The 13,614-nt window shown below is 44.1% G+C and overlaps 1 protein-coding gene across 4 annotated transcripts in view; it reads left to right on the top strand.

Moving 5' to 3' along the window:
- ABCC3 (ATP binding cassette subfamily C member 3) overlaps window positions 1-13,614 on the top strand; it is a 46,378-nt gene that overhangs the window by 12,705 nt on the left and 20,059 nt on the right. For all 4 annotated transcript variants that reach the window (XR_008452860.1, XM_054083437.1, XM_054083436.1 and 1 more), the window contains exons 2-9: window positions 1,162-1,338; window positions 1,474-1,599; window positions 2,474-2,611; window positions 4,309-4,434; window positions 5,356-5,417; window positions 6,580-6,711; window positions 10,348-10,566; window positions 13,249-13,426. Coding sequence is in view for 3 of the 4 variants with exons in the window: in XM_054083437.1 (XP_053939412.1) it covers window positions 1,162-1,338; window positions 1,474-1,599; window positions 2,474-2,611; window positions 4,309-4,434; window positions 5,356-5,417; window positions 6,580-6,711; window positions 10,348-10,566; window positions 13,249-13,426 (1,158 nt within the window). In the remaining variant the exon portion in view is untranslated. The remainder of the gene's footprint in view (window positions 1-1,161; window positions 1,339-1,473; window positions 1,600-2,473; window positions 2,612-4,308; window positions 4,435-5,355; window positions 5,418-6,579; window positions 6,712-10,347; window positions 10,567-13,248; window positions 13,427-13,614) is intronic.

Below are 13,614 nucleotides of genomic sequence, written 5' to 3' on the forward strand. Positions count from 1 at the left end.
CAGGTAAGCGGGAATGTTCTATTCCCACAGCCCACGCTGGGTGCTTGGGCACCTCCAGAAGAGCTGTTTCTCAGCCACAGAGGCACCAACTCTGCGGTGTTAAAAGGTGCAGTTCACATGTGCAGCTCATGAATTTGTATTCAGACTAGTCAATAAGCCATTGATTAGGGATGGGGAGAGTTAAGCTCAGCTTAACTGAAAAATACGCCTACTAAGAGCTCATACCCTGAAATAACTAGGTACAAGTAGCTGATTCTACTGTGGAGATAAGGCACGTTTGAACCTCGGATATCTTAGTGTTATCATCTGCTCATTAGTAGCACAACAAAGCAATATTACATTTCCTGCAAGTAAGTATTTATCTACCACATTGAAAATGACACATCAGATGGCAAAATGCAAGTTGTGAGTTTCCAGTAGGTTTGGTTAAAACCAAGTTCCTCTTAACTGTGCTGGAATTTCTATTTTAGTTTCAACTTTTGTGACTGTGTGTGTGCACGTGGTGCATCCACATCCTTAGGTACCGGTTGCAGAAGTGTATCGTTGTGTCCAAGGGCACAGGTGGAAAGCACTGCTTGCAAGAAAACCCATATTCCTACCTTCATGTACAACACATTGCTTTTACCTCTGTTTAGAATAGGGAAGTAATTGCATGTGGAGGCGGATGAGTAAGTAGTCCAGAGTTTTAGTCATAAATGGAGGGGCTTTTCCTAGGGCAGCGTGCGGCTGATCTAAATCTGATCCTTTTCTCCAGTGCTGGACATTCATGCAGGATGAGGTCGCAAGTGGAGGATTTTGCCTCAAGATTCTTGTTTAGCAGTTGCACTCCAGGCTGGGAATGCCTGAGGAATGACACGATGTCGTAACCCCTGTAGTTAGCAGGTGAAACACAGGGGTTTGTCTGCTGCAGAAGGTATGTCCAGCTCTGAGATACAGGAGGGCGGAAATCTGCCTTTCTAGGTTTTGCCCAGTATTTAAAACTCTCCTGGGCCCTTTTACTGTAGGAGATGAACCACAAGTAGTTGAGATAGTGAAAGCTTTCCAAAAACATCTAAGGCCATTTGCGAATCCCAGCAGAATTTGGATACAACTTCTTCAAGCAGATGTTCCAATGGGCAGTTTCTGCCTCTCAATTAATAAATGTTTCATCTTTTTTTCCAGGATTCAAATCTTTCAATATACACTGATAATCCAGACCTGACACCGTGTTTCCAGAATACCATCCTAGCGTGGATCCCTAGCATCTACCTATGGAGTGCGTTGCCCTTTTATCTTCTCTACCTAAGACATCACAAAAGAGGGTACATCATGCTTTCTGTGCTGAGCAGGTTCAAGACGGTAAGCTCCACAAGTAGGGTGCAGTGTTGGGTTTGTTGGCATTGTTGGTGGGAATCTGTGCATCGTAAGGGTTCTGCTATCCCTCTGACTGCCCCAGAACTGCGTTTACCAACTGCTCTTTCTGTTTGCTTTCAGCTCTTTGGGGTCCTGCTGTGGTGCGTGAGCTGGGCAGATCTCTTTGGCTCCTTCCACAAGCTCCTGCAAAATGAAACGCCTCCGCCAGTCTATTTTGTAACTCCACTGATCGTTGGCATCACTATGGTTTGTAGCTGTTTCTGTTTCTGTTTGTTCTACCTATAAGAATAACTCCTTCTTAGACAGACAGTGGAGGAAAAGGGTTCCTTCCTATTTGTTGCCTTACCCTGTCCTCCTTTAACTGAATTATTAGCTGTTGTATTACTGAAGCAAATTTTGCATACCAAATAGTTTACAGATCTCCCTCTTGTGTAGATTCAGCTGTGTAAATTAAAATCTTCATAATGGGGAGATTGTTCTGCATCCCGCCTTGCTCTCATCTGTTTCTCCAGGCTTGTGGTCCAGGTGTGGAGAGAATTTGGATGTGACTTTGCCTAAGCAGGGAGATAGGATAGAGCACGGCTTGTGCATTGTTCGGTGTTGTATGGGACTCTGTAAAAATATGAATCTTATCTGATGGGTGTTCTTCATTAACCAGAAACCACATTTGCTTTGCCTGGGAAGACAAGCAGTTCTTTTGTGGCTGTTGTGTGAAAAATGAAGCAGTAAAATTTGCTCATTAAGTTTGGTTAGACTTTTTTTTTAAATTCTGTTTTCTAGACAAGTCACGATTGTCCATCGGGGTTGGAGAAATGACAGCTCTTATATTTGATTAAAACGTTTATAACTAATATTTGATTGTGCCCAGCCCTAGGTACAAAGCCTGGTTTAAAAATTGAATTCTGGAGATGCAGCTCCGCAAACAGCAAAAATAAATTATTTCATAAACCTATTTGTTTAGAGGAGGTTTTGCCTTTGGGTTCTGTGAAGTTATGATGGGGCCTTGTTTCCAAGAGGTCCTGTTGTCACTGATGGCTGTGATAGCTGCCAGCTGGGACTGTGAATGAGGGGAGCAGTGGGACGGGGTTGTGTTCACATGTTCCTGTGTTTACTCTCGCAGCTGTTGGCCACATTGCTTATTCAGTACGAAAGGCTGCGAGGAGTTCAGTCCTCTGGAGTGCTCATTATCTTCTGGTTTTTGTCGGTGCTCTGTGCCGTGGTGCCTCTCCGCTCGAAGATCATGACTACAGCAGCCCAGGTAACTGTGCTGTCCTTGTCAGCACCTGGAGACCAGGAAATGTGGTTAATGTCTCTTCAAAGGGAATGAATCACCCAGTTTGGAGCCAGGACCAAGCCCATCTTTTGTTGGGGACAAAGAGAGGTTTGGTTCGGTTGCCTTGACTCACACTTGTGTAACTTGAAGGGATTTCTCATGCAATGGCAAAAAGCAGATTTTACTTAGCCCAGGGCTATCCTGGAAACCTGACAGTCATGTGAGGCTGTACCAATGCTGGATAGAGAGGAGAACGCTCTCTTTTCTTTGTCTTTTTTCACCTTTCCTTTTCCCTCTTGCAGCCCCTTCCCTGCCTTGCTTAAATAGGAATGGACAGTAATTGGAGGCGACACATTTTAATATGTAACGTTCCTTTTTAGCTGAGGCAGCTAAACGGCTGAGGCCACGTTATCCGGCTCCCTGGGCTTTCTTTGGTCAGTGCCTGATGTGCTGAGGACGGCAGTTTGACTCCAACTGTGGCTGTAAATGGAGAACAGAAAGTTGAAGGGAAAGGGAAGGAACTTGGGCTGCTGTGATTCCTGTTTGAAAACACGACAGGTTTTCCCACAGAACTAAATTTCCCTAAGTAGGGCGAAGCAGATTGCTTCAGTGGTTAGATCATCAAAAAGAATGCTTGAAAAACATGAAGGTGATTGCTTCCCCTCGGTGAAATCAGGGCTGATTCTGTTTGGTGATTTCTTTTGTTCATACTTAATTTTTTGTAGCTATTCACAGCATTTTCCTTTGGTGAGCATTTTGCTGTACCAGGCTGTTGTAAATATCCCAACGGAGATTGAATTAAACCTGAAATGACAGCCTGTGCAGAGCTTCTTCAGAAAATAGCTGCAGTCCTGGCGAGGCCCTTTCAAGCATCACTTCAAGTCAGTTGTAGAACTGTAGTAGTGGTGAATAAGCACAAATATTGGACTATCAATGTTTGAGTTTTTAATCAACTTAAAATTCTGGGTGTGAAGCCTTTAAACAGATATGGGAACATTTCTTCTCTTCTTGCAGCTGCTGAGGACCCAGTATTCTTTTTCTTGAACTTAAGGTTTAAACGTTTGAAGTGAACTATGAGAACATTCACAATTCCATTAGGGTAGGAAAGAGCTGAATAAGGAGCATAGCCTTACAGCAGGAAGTTTTGAGTCAACTGCAGACTCCTATGAGAAGGAAAAGAAATCTCTCTAGAGCAGATGGAACTGTTATTATGCAATACAGTGGTTTTTTTTCAGATTCTGAGAGTGTTTAACACTGACAGTATTTATCTGTCAGTGACAAGATACTAAAGTGAATGGATGTTCTCTGATCTGGATTGACAATTCCTGTGCTTAAGACGTGGTCTTGCAAGAACCCCTGGAGGTAATTTAAAAGGATGTCGTGTAGCCTTGCCTCCAGAGGGTGTCTGCATGCAGTGAAGATGTATAAGCACTTTGAACTTGACGTAATGAAAAGCTTGGGGTTAAGCATGTTCTTAGGCACTTTACAGAGTACGTGCATACACTTGTAAGATAATTCCTGCTAGGAACTACTTTGCAGTATCCAACTGTGGAGGAAGAAAGGAATTGGCAAAAGAAGTTATGAAAAAGTCAGAGAAAGAGAGGGAGAGACATGATGTGAGTGTTGGTGGTCTGGGAAGTACAATAAAACAAATCATTTACTGTGTTTCTTCTTCCCTCCAGGACCATGGAAATGAAAGGTTCAGGTTTACCACGTTTTACATCTACTTTGCTTTGATAATCATTGAGTTGATCCTTTCATGTTTTAAAGAAAAGCCTCCATTTTTTTCCCCTGTTAATACAGAAACTGTAAGTATTTTATGTTGCTTTGTTTGCATATTACAGTCCTGATGATGTTCTTAGAGTGCCACTGAGAGCACTTGTCAATGCAAACAGCTTTGGATGTTGAGATTGCAGTAGTTCGTGACCCTCTTGCAAAGCACTGGCTATGGGGAGGAAGATCGGGGCTTGAAGTCTTTTTGCATTACATGTGCCATCAGTAATGACTGGAAGCTATGCAGTGAGAGCAGCTTTCCTTGCTCCTTCACGGCACTTTAAATTACATTTATGAACAGTGAAGTGTAATATTAATTATTTCGAGAGTGGGTTTTGTGGAGCTGGTCTACTCGCTTCCCATTCATTTAGAGTTATCTAAAGTCTGTAATGGTTATCTTAATAAATGAGTTCTATATGTGTTGAGAATAGATATGGAAAAACATTAATAACAGAAGATATTAGCGATGTCATGGGTTAAATCTTCTCCAGTTCATAAAATGGTCTCTATAATTGGATTTGTGTTCGAACCAAGCTGCGAGGGAAGTTGAGTTCATTTCTTAAAATGAACATTTCAGAAACTATAGAATGACATTTCACTCTCTGTAAGTGTGATTTAAAGGCAGTAATGAAGCATTCTTTAAAGACAAAAGGAGTTCTGCATGACATGGGAAATGAAAGAAATCAATTTTATGTCTCATTAAGACATGGGTACATACATGTAATATCAGATTATCATAGAAAGGTTTGGGTTGGAAGGGACCTTAAACATCACCAGTTCCAACCCCCTGCCATGGGCACCTTCCACTGGGTCAGGTTGTTAAATCATATATAAAATAAACTAAAATTGATCAAAATAGACTGTCTTCTATTAAAATAATGGTAAATTTATTTATCTATCTATCTATCTATCTATCTATCTATCTATCTATCTATCTTTTTTTTATTTAACCGTAGAATCCATGTCCAGAGTTAACGTCAGGCTTCCTGTCGAGATTGACGTTTTGGTGGTTTACCAGGTGAGTTTCTCTTTTCATGCTGTTGGACAGCTGGCAGCACCCCTCACTCGTGATGTGTTGTACAGTTAGCGGCACAGAGTGTTTTCGTCTGTATGCAGTGGATGCTGGATTCTGTCGTCCACAATGGTGTCAGCACTTCTGGCATTTGCCTTTTTAGAAGCAGCTTTCAAAGCGCTCCTACTGCCCAAACCTCTTCTCTGAAGAGCCGTGGCAATGGCTGTGGCGTGAGTAACAGGAGATACAACCTGGCTGTGCTTACCATGCGCTGGAGTGTAACTTCAACCGAGATGTCAGACTGTGTTCCACAGGATTAGTTGTGGTGGCCTTTCACCCACCAGTGGAAGCATTTTGTTTCCTCTTGAGGTTCATGGGTGAATGCTTTTTTATAAGGAGGTTGTCCACGCAAGAGGGAAAGTAAACTGGGTTATGTGTAGGGTGATTATCACCAGCTGATACTGTGTCAAAAGGCATGCGTGTTAACGATGCAAATGAGATTGGGCTCTCTACTGCTCCATGGTAAAGTAGAACAGCTGTCAAAGGTCAGGTTGGGATCCAGATTTTCCATAGCGGTTGAGGGTGTGGAGGCCTTTGTTCTTCCAGCCATGTGGCTTTATTGCCCCAGCAACAGCCCTGTAAAATTTTTTAGCAAGAGAGTGAGATCTTTCTAAACTTCCAGAGTTTTGAATGTTCAGCTTCCCCATTGGGATTCTTGGCAACCTGATGTTTGTATCTCTTGACTAAATTCCTCTCCCAGTTGAGGAACTATAGTTTTCAGAGAAACCCGGTTTTCCTTTAACTTCAGTGACCATCACCTTTGTATTGTGTTCACCTCTGACACTTATTGCAGACAGACTTGGTTATTTTCACTTCTAAAGCTTCCCTGTTTGCATTTAATGCTACAGTTTCATTCGGATGCTTCTGGTAGTTGGGATTTATTGTCCTTTATTTTGAAGTGATGTTTTCAGTAAAACATATGTAATCAAAACTCCATAATGTCCTCCCCTTAATTGCAAGCATCAATATCAGGAACAAAGGGAGATGGAGATGTAATTATCACCATTTCTGCGGAGAGGGATCCTCTTGCTTTCAGCCCAGTACTCCCAGAGCTACGAGCAGTGCTTTAAGTACTTTTAGCCGAACTGACTTGGATTGTTTTTCACAGCATGGTAATCCTTGGCTACAAAAGGCCCCTCGAAGAGAAAGATTTGTGGTCGCTGAATGAAGATGATACTTCAAAAATTATTGTGCAGCAACTAAGTAAAGAGTGGGACAAAGAAAAAGCAGAGTGCAAACAGTAAGTATACAAACCAGTCTGCAAACGGAGATTGATCTGAGTTGTTTTGACATTAGTAAGCCGCTCACCCCTGAAAATGCCTGGGCAGAGGCAATCAGGAGCCCTCTGGGGTTTGCCCACCACTAACACTGTTTTGCTAGGCCTCCAACCCTCGATGGGCAGGCAGTGCCATTTCCCACGTGGAGAAGGGCTGGAAATTTGTAAGCAGAAGGGATTGACTTGATTGGATTGTAGAAAATGAACACTTTTTATCACTGAGCTGCTAGATGTCTAACCTATAACTGCCCCCCTCAAATCCTAGCAGTAAATACATGAAAATCAAACCATGTGAAAGGCAGGAGGGGAAGAGAGATCCCACTTGAAGAGCTGAGCCCCTGTTCCTCTTGCCTAGGAAGACAACAGCCAAATTCCCGTTGTCTCTAGTGGAACTGAGATGCAGGTCAGAACTTGCATACCGTTGTGTCCACGCTGGAGAGGATATCCTCTTTATTGCGTGTTCTGGCCTAATCTGATCTGAAGACATTATCTATTGTGTGACTGTATTTCCTTCTGCCACTGGTTAGTGTCCAAAATATTTCTAAACAAATAGATGTGATAATAGTGCATTTCAAATGAAAACTATCCATCAGAAGGAGGCCTGTACTCTGATTTCCTTTCATTGTAGAGATTTCTTCTCCATGTGGAGGCTTTCCTCTGCTCTCTGCGTATCCTTGCCAAGTTGGAAAGACCCTATTATGTGATAATATTAGGAGTGAGTTGTAAGGTTCTTGGCAAGGCTGAGTATGATGTGGCGGCTCCACTTCATGGCTGAGATTGGTCAGGTTTCCAGCACTCACCAGCAGCTCCTGTGTGCACAGGCTCTGTGCTTTTACTTTGGGGCTTTTCTGTTTTCACAATGTCTCTGCTTTTATAGTATGGGATAACGTGCATTGTCTGGGTTCTGGTCTTTTTTGCACAGACATAAATCTTACTCCCTGAGGCTTTTTTAGAGTAAGAGCATGGCCATTGTGCCGAGGGTCCAGGAAAGCTTCTCCTAGGAAACCAGAAACCGTGCCTGGAGTTTTGTCATGGGATTCATTGCATTTTGGAAATCATTCGTACAGACTGGGGCCAGTTGGCAATGAATTTAACCATAAATTCTGGCTTGCTTTTAGCTCAGGTAAAACTCTGTGGCAGCTGTATTAATGATTCTAAGATGTAGAAAAGAGCAAAAACAAAGCGTATTGCTGTGCTCCAGATCACTGGGTATCACATCTTTTTAAAAGTTTGGTGGCTCTGCTTATTCTTCAATTCTAAGTGGATATTCTAAATTACTTAATGCCAAATCACATTGGTGGGAGTTGCTTGGGAGCCTTGTAAAAACTTATTTTTCCTTTAACTTTTCCTATTAAATCTGCTTCAGGCAAGCTTTTATGCCATTAAAATGCTCTGTCTAGTTTTACATGTGTTGGAAGCGTCAGAAAATATTTGCAGTGTATGGAGTAGTGATTTCATTTAAGAAATGTAATCAGTTGCAACTCTGGCATAGCTAAAGCTTTAAACTTATTTTATGGTAATGATTATCACATTTCTATTGTTCCTGAACCTACAAGACCTTCTTTACGTTTTGCTTCACAGTTGTCTTATGGATTATTGTTAAATAATTGCTAATAATTCATTTGCTACTAACGAGTTACAGGAGAGGTGAGGGTGGATTTGTGATAGATAAATAAAGCACATGAAGAGTATTTTTCCTTTCCTTTTTTCTCTTTGCCTGCGTGGCTAAAGTCTCTACTTGCTTGTTTTGCTGCTATCTGAGAGAGTGTTTTGCCTCACTTTTAGTGAGCTTCTGATTTTAGAGACTGTGCATGTGAGGACAAACTGAAGATGCAGGGCCTTGTCCTCACGGCTGAGAAAGCTCTGTGATTTCCCGTGGGATAGTCAGCATCTATCTCCTGCTGTAAGGAATGGAAGCCAGGCGCGTGCTTTTTGTCTTAATGAAAACCTGGGTGTGAACACTCTCAGACGCAGCTGAGAACGTGACCTCACCTGACTCTCTGGTGTAAACACTGGAAGTGCATTTTCTCCCTTTGGGACTCTTTGCTGTGAGAGAGCCGTTGCGCTGCTGTTAACTCACCGTAATAAATGTTTTTAATAGCACAAAGCCAGAGGCAAGTAGTCTTGTTTCTTCAAATCCTTCGATGAGTTTAACAGCCTGGTTGCCAGAAAAACAAGGCTTTGCTCATAAAATCCCCAGATTTGATCTGAAAGGACAAAGACAACACTGTTTGTTCTGTCTGGGGAAGAAAAAAAAACCCAAATTGTCTGGTTTAGGTTCTCCCCCTACCTCCAAACTTTATTGCAAAGAAACTGGGCTTTGCACATGCCTTTGTTTGGAGGGATGTGAGTGGGTTTCTGTTAACCACAGTGATCGGTTTGAATGCTCGCAGGCTGTCAGAATTATTTGACTCTGCAGCCAGACGGCTCCAAAAAATCTGCACACTCTTTATGAGGAGCCATAAATCCAACCTCACTTGGTCCTACTTACAAGTTGTTTTTCAAATACCTTCTTGTAAGTCTTCACTGTTTGTATAGTCTCTCCTTCATCTCCCCCTTCTCGCAAAGCTTATGTGGCCCAGACTAATTTCCTCCTCTCTGCTCCACCTGGAGTTAACCTTCCTGGCTGACAGTCAGGAAATTGTTCTCTCACTCCCATAGCCCCCAAGAAACAGCAGCAATTCAGTATTTGCTGGTCAAAAAGCTGCCAGGCTGCTCTTTGAGAAAAATTCATGGAGGAAATCATTTCCCAGAGCACCCGGTCTGTATTGATGGGCAACGGAATTCAGGCACCTAAACCCCAGAAGTATCTAGAAAACCCACCCAGGGCCCCAGAGAGCAACATAAAGTGAGTGGGTCTGTTTGCATCGGTCAGTCTTGGAGAGCTTTGCAAAGAGGTCACTTTCCTTGGCTTATTTTGCAGATGGAGAGAGGAACGAAGTAAGAAAGAGATAAAGCCAAATGAGGTTTAAATGCTTAAACTGTCATCGGAGTAAAATTTAGGCACCCGCACGCAAAGTTTCTGTCCTGGAAGAACCTCGGGTAGCTGGGGCTCAGATCCCATGGATGGCTCAGCTTTGGAGGGCTCTGAGAAGAGCTTTGAGAAGGCTCTGCCGGCTTCCTCTCTTAGCTTGGCGTGGGATTCCATGCCCGTCTCCCTGGAAGGATTCAGTCCACTTCTCTGAGAGCAGTTATGTGATCAGATAAGGTGAAAGCTTTATTACAGCTGCTAATTGACTAACAAATAAGTTTCAGAAGGAGTAGGTGAGGGTGCAGTTTGTGGTGTGGCAATAGCAGCTCTTGGAAGGTTCTTTGAAAGAAATTGGAGAATGAGGGTCAGCTCTGCCAAGGGAAGTCATGCCTTCATCTCCTGCTCCCTTAGGCCATGTTATTATCCGCTGGTGACTGATGTTCCTACAGGATAAGAAAAGAGAACAAGTCTCATTACACAAGAGAGGCCTGAGCTAGGTCCTGTTGAAGGTCTTGCCATTGATCAGTAGCGAAGCAAAGAAAGGAGCAGACTGCTAGATGTTGCTGCACACACAGGACAATGACATTCTCGTTGTCAGTTGTCTCTAATCACTTGTTTCCTTCCCCTAGGAAGGAAGATGTGACATACATGAAGAAATCTAACCACGTGCTGAATCACGTTGGTGATGGTCCAGAGGAAGCAGAAGTTCTGATCAGAGACAAAAAGCCCGTCAGGAAGCCTTCCTTTCTCAAAGCTTTATTGAGGACCTTTAGGTCATACTTCTTAATCGGCTCCTTCTTCAAGCTGATACAAGACCTCCTTTCTTTTGTCAACCCTCAGCTGTTAAGGTTGGTTTACCGTGTGAGTAGTTTTTATGTGCGATCCTTATGGAGGAGGCTTTGGCACGGAGTGTTTATTTTTGCAATGCGTAGCTAGTTCACCTCACAGTGCCGCGTGTGTGTTTGCTCCCCACCTTCCCACTGAAATGCCACAAGACAGAAGTTCTTTATTGTGGACTGTGCTAGAAATTGGGCAGACTTCACTGAAATCCAAGATTCATTAATTGCCCATCACCAATAGACAGCTTTGAATTACAAATTACCCGCTGCTCCGTTCAGCTGTCCAAAGCAATTTCTCCCCGTTTCTAAAGGATTATTTGTGAAATCAAAGCGAAGCGCTGCTCGCTGGATCCAGCAGTCTCTGCACGTCTGATACCCAGGTGTGTTGGTGGCCACAGCTGTAGCACGGCTTGATATACAAACGAAGCGTGATGCTCAAGTATGTGGTGCTTTGGCCATGCCGCTGTCATCTGGAAAAGATTTTGGACCATTTAGATGAGTTCTTGTGTTCTTTGTTGTGCACAGGAATGTGTGTGAGGCACAATTGTGGTAAATCTCCGTGTGAAAGAAACCTATGATTCCACCAAAGGAAAATAAAGAGAGAGGGGCCAGATTGGATGGGGCTTTGAGCAAACTGATCCAGTGGGAGGTGTCCCCGCCCATGGCAGGGGGTTGGAACTGGGTGGGCTTTTGAGATCCTTTCCAACCCAAACCACTCCATGATTCTACGATTCTATGATCTTGACAGAAGTGGGGTGTCCCCAGACTCTGTGTGCTTGAGGAACACCTGTACGTCCCAGCTCCAGGGGGACCAGTGCTCAGCCTGATCTGTAAAGGAATTTGAATGATCCCCACATTTTTTTCTCTGTTAGTATTATTCATAGAGTGAGAATTGCACCAGATAATAACTAAGAAGAAGTAACAGTGGGAATACCAGTCCTGTTAATGCATGAGAGAGGAATGGAGTGTCGATGGAGGCCACAGGTGGCTGCGGGGAAGGGGAGAAGAGGCCCCTTCTCCTATAGGGGTGTCTCTTAAAATAACACCAGTGTGGAGCTGCAGTCTGAGATCACGTTGTTCTGTGGGTGGTTTGTGACATACCCAGGAATTTGCTAAAAAGAGGGTCCGGCCCAGTACAGTGGCATTTAATAGCTTGCAGCCTGTCTTCCTCCAGAAACCCTGGAAGAGGAGGCAGCTGGCTTCCTGCTGAGAACACATTAAGTATAATCTATTCTGGGAATGTCTCAAATTTGCATAAATTCCTGGATAAAGTTGTCGGTGATCTCAACGCAACGACTGGGAATTTCTTCTCAAGTCTAAATTCCTGCAGTCTTGGAAAATACACTGCTAGTGGTAAGAGGAGATGAAAAAAACATGGCTGAGTGGCAGCTGGCTTGCAAGATAGTCTTGTATCTCTAAAAAGATTGCTGAATCCCATTCTGGGACTCCGAGGAGGAGGTTTTCCTGAAGCTGTCCTCCTACAGTGTGGACAGCTGGTGCAGTGCAGAAGGGAGATCTCTCTGGGCTGGAAGAAGAAAGATGTAGCAACCTCATGCTTCTGGTGCAAAGCTTCGTGGCCTGAGTTTTAGTTTCTGGGGGTATTTTCCCCTTGCTGCTTATTTGAACCATGGAGTCAAATCACTGTTCTTCCTGTATTTTGACAATTCCATACTCTGGTCATAGAATCATGGGATGGTTTACGCTGGAAGGGACCTCAAAGCCCATCGGGTCCAACCCCCTGCCATGGGCAGGGACACCTCCCACTGGATCAGGGGCTCCGAGCCCCATCCAACCTGGCCTGGAACCCCTCCAGGGATGGGGCAGCCACCGCTGCTCTGGGCAACCTGGGCCAGGGCCTCCTCACCTGTACAAGAGAGCACTTCTCCCTAAGATCTCATCTCAATCTTCCCTCTTTCAGCTTAAAACCGTTCCCCTCATCCCCTGCCTGCCCTCCCTGATCAAGAGCCTCTCCCCAGCTTTCCTGTAGGTCAGTAGCTGATCACAGGTGTGGTTTTTGAGAACCTGGACATCACCATGTGTTGTTCTGCGCGTTTGCTGTGTGACAGCATGCAGGTCTGGCAGGGAGAGCAGCTGCGCGTGGTGAGAAATGGGTTATTAAGAAAAGATGGTCTGGCCAGTTTATTGGTACTGTTTTACTGAATGAGTAGGAGTGAAGAACCTTTTCTGCATCCATCCAGATGGATGTCTTTGCATGTAGTTTGTTTTTGTGGGAAAACACCCCAGGCAGAAACACTTGGGCTGCCTGGAAAGGATTTGGATAAGGAGCTGGTTCCGCCTGCTTTCCTGTGCTGCTCTGCTGCAGCCCATCATCCACCTCCTGCCCTGGGGGCTGCCTGGCAGAGCTCAGACAGGGAGCCGTGTGTTTAAACACTGGGGCTTGGGGGAAACCTAGAGTTTCGCATCATATTTCATTTTCCACAGGCTCCTATTTTCACATGGGCTTCCTCACTGGCAAAGCCCAAGGTTCTGCTGTTGTATCTTTGCGATGTGGTTTGACTGAAACCCTAACTCAGCGTGCATCCTGGAGAGCTGTTTGCTTTTTGCGGTTAGCGGGAGGATGTGGCCAGATGCCATAGCTGAGAGAAGCCGTGTTGTGTCCCATTAAACTTGCTGCATGGGTTTTATTTTTGTTTCTTTTTCCTTTTCCTTCCCTGATCTTCTGAAAAACAGTGTATTAATTGGCTTCATTAAGAACAAAGATGCCCCAGCCTGGTGGGGATTTTTGATTGCGGCTTTGATGTTTATCTGTGCTGTGCTACAGACGCTCATACTCCACCAGCATTTCCAGTACTGCTTTGTTACTGGGATGAGGCTGAGAACTGCGATCACTGGAGTGATATACCGAAAGGTAAGACTGGAAGCATTTCATGGGCTGGAAAACCAGTATGTAGCCAAGCAAAGGCCTCACTTCTCAGATACTCAGGGAAGAGCAGTCATGGGAGAAAAGCAGCCTCCTGGAGTAGAAGAGATTGGTGTTTTGGGGAGTTTTTAGCAGTACATCTATCATACTTTATAGAGTTTCTAGCAATGAGCAGC

This window comes from Cuculus canorus, chromosome 18 (genome assembly GCF_017976375.1).
Source record: "Cuculus canorus isolate bCucCan1 chromosome 18, bCucCan1.pri, whole genome shotgun sequence".
NCBI classification, from domain to species: Eukaryota; Metazoa; Chordata; class Aves; order Cuculiformes; family Cuculidae; genus Cuculus; species Cuculus canorus.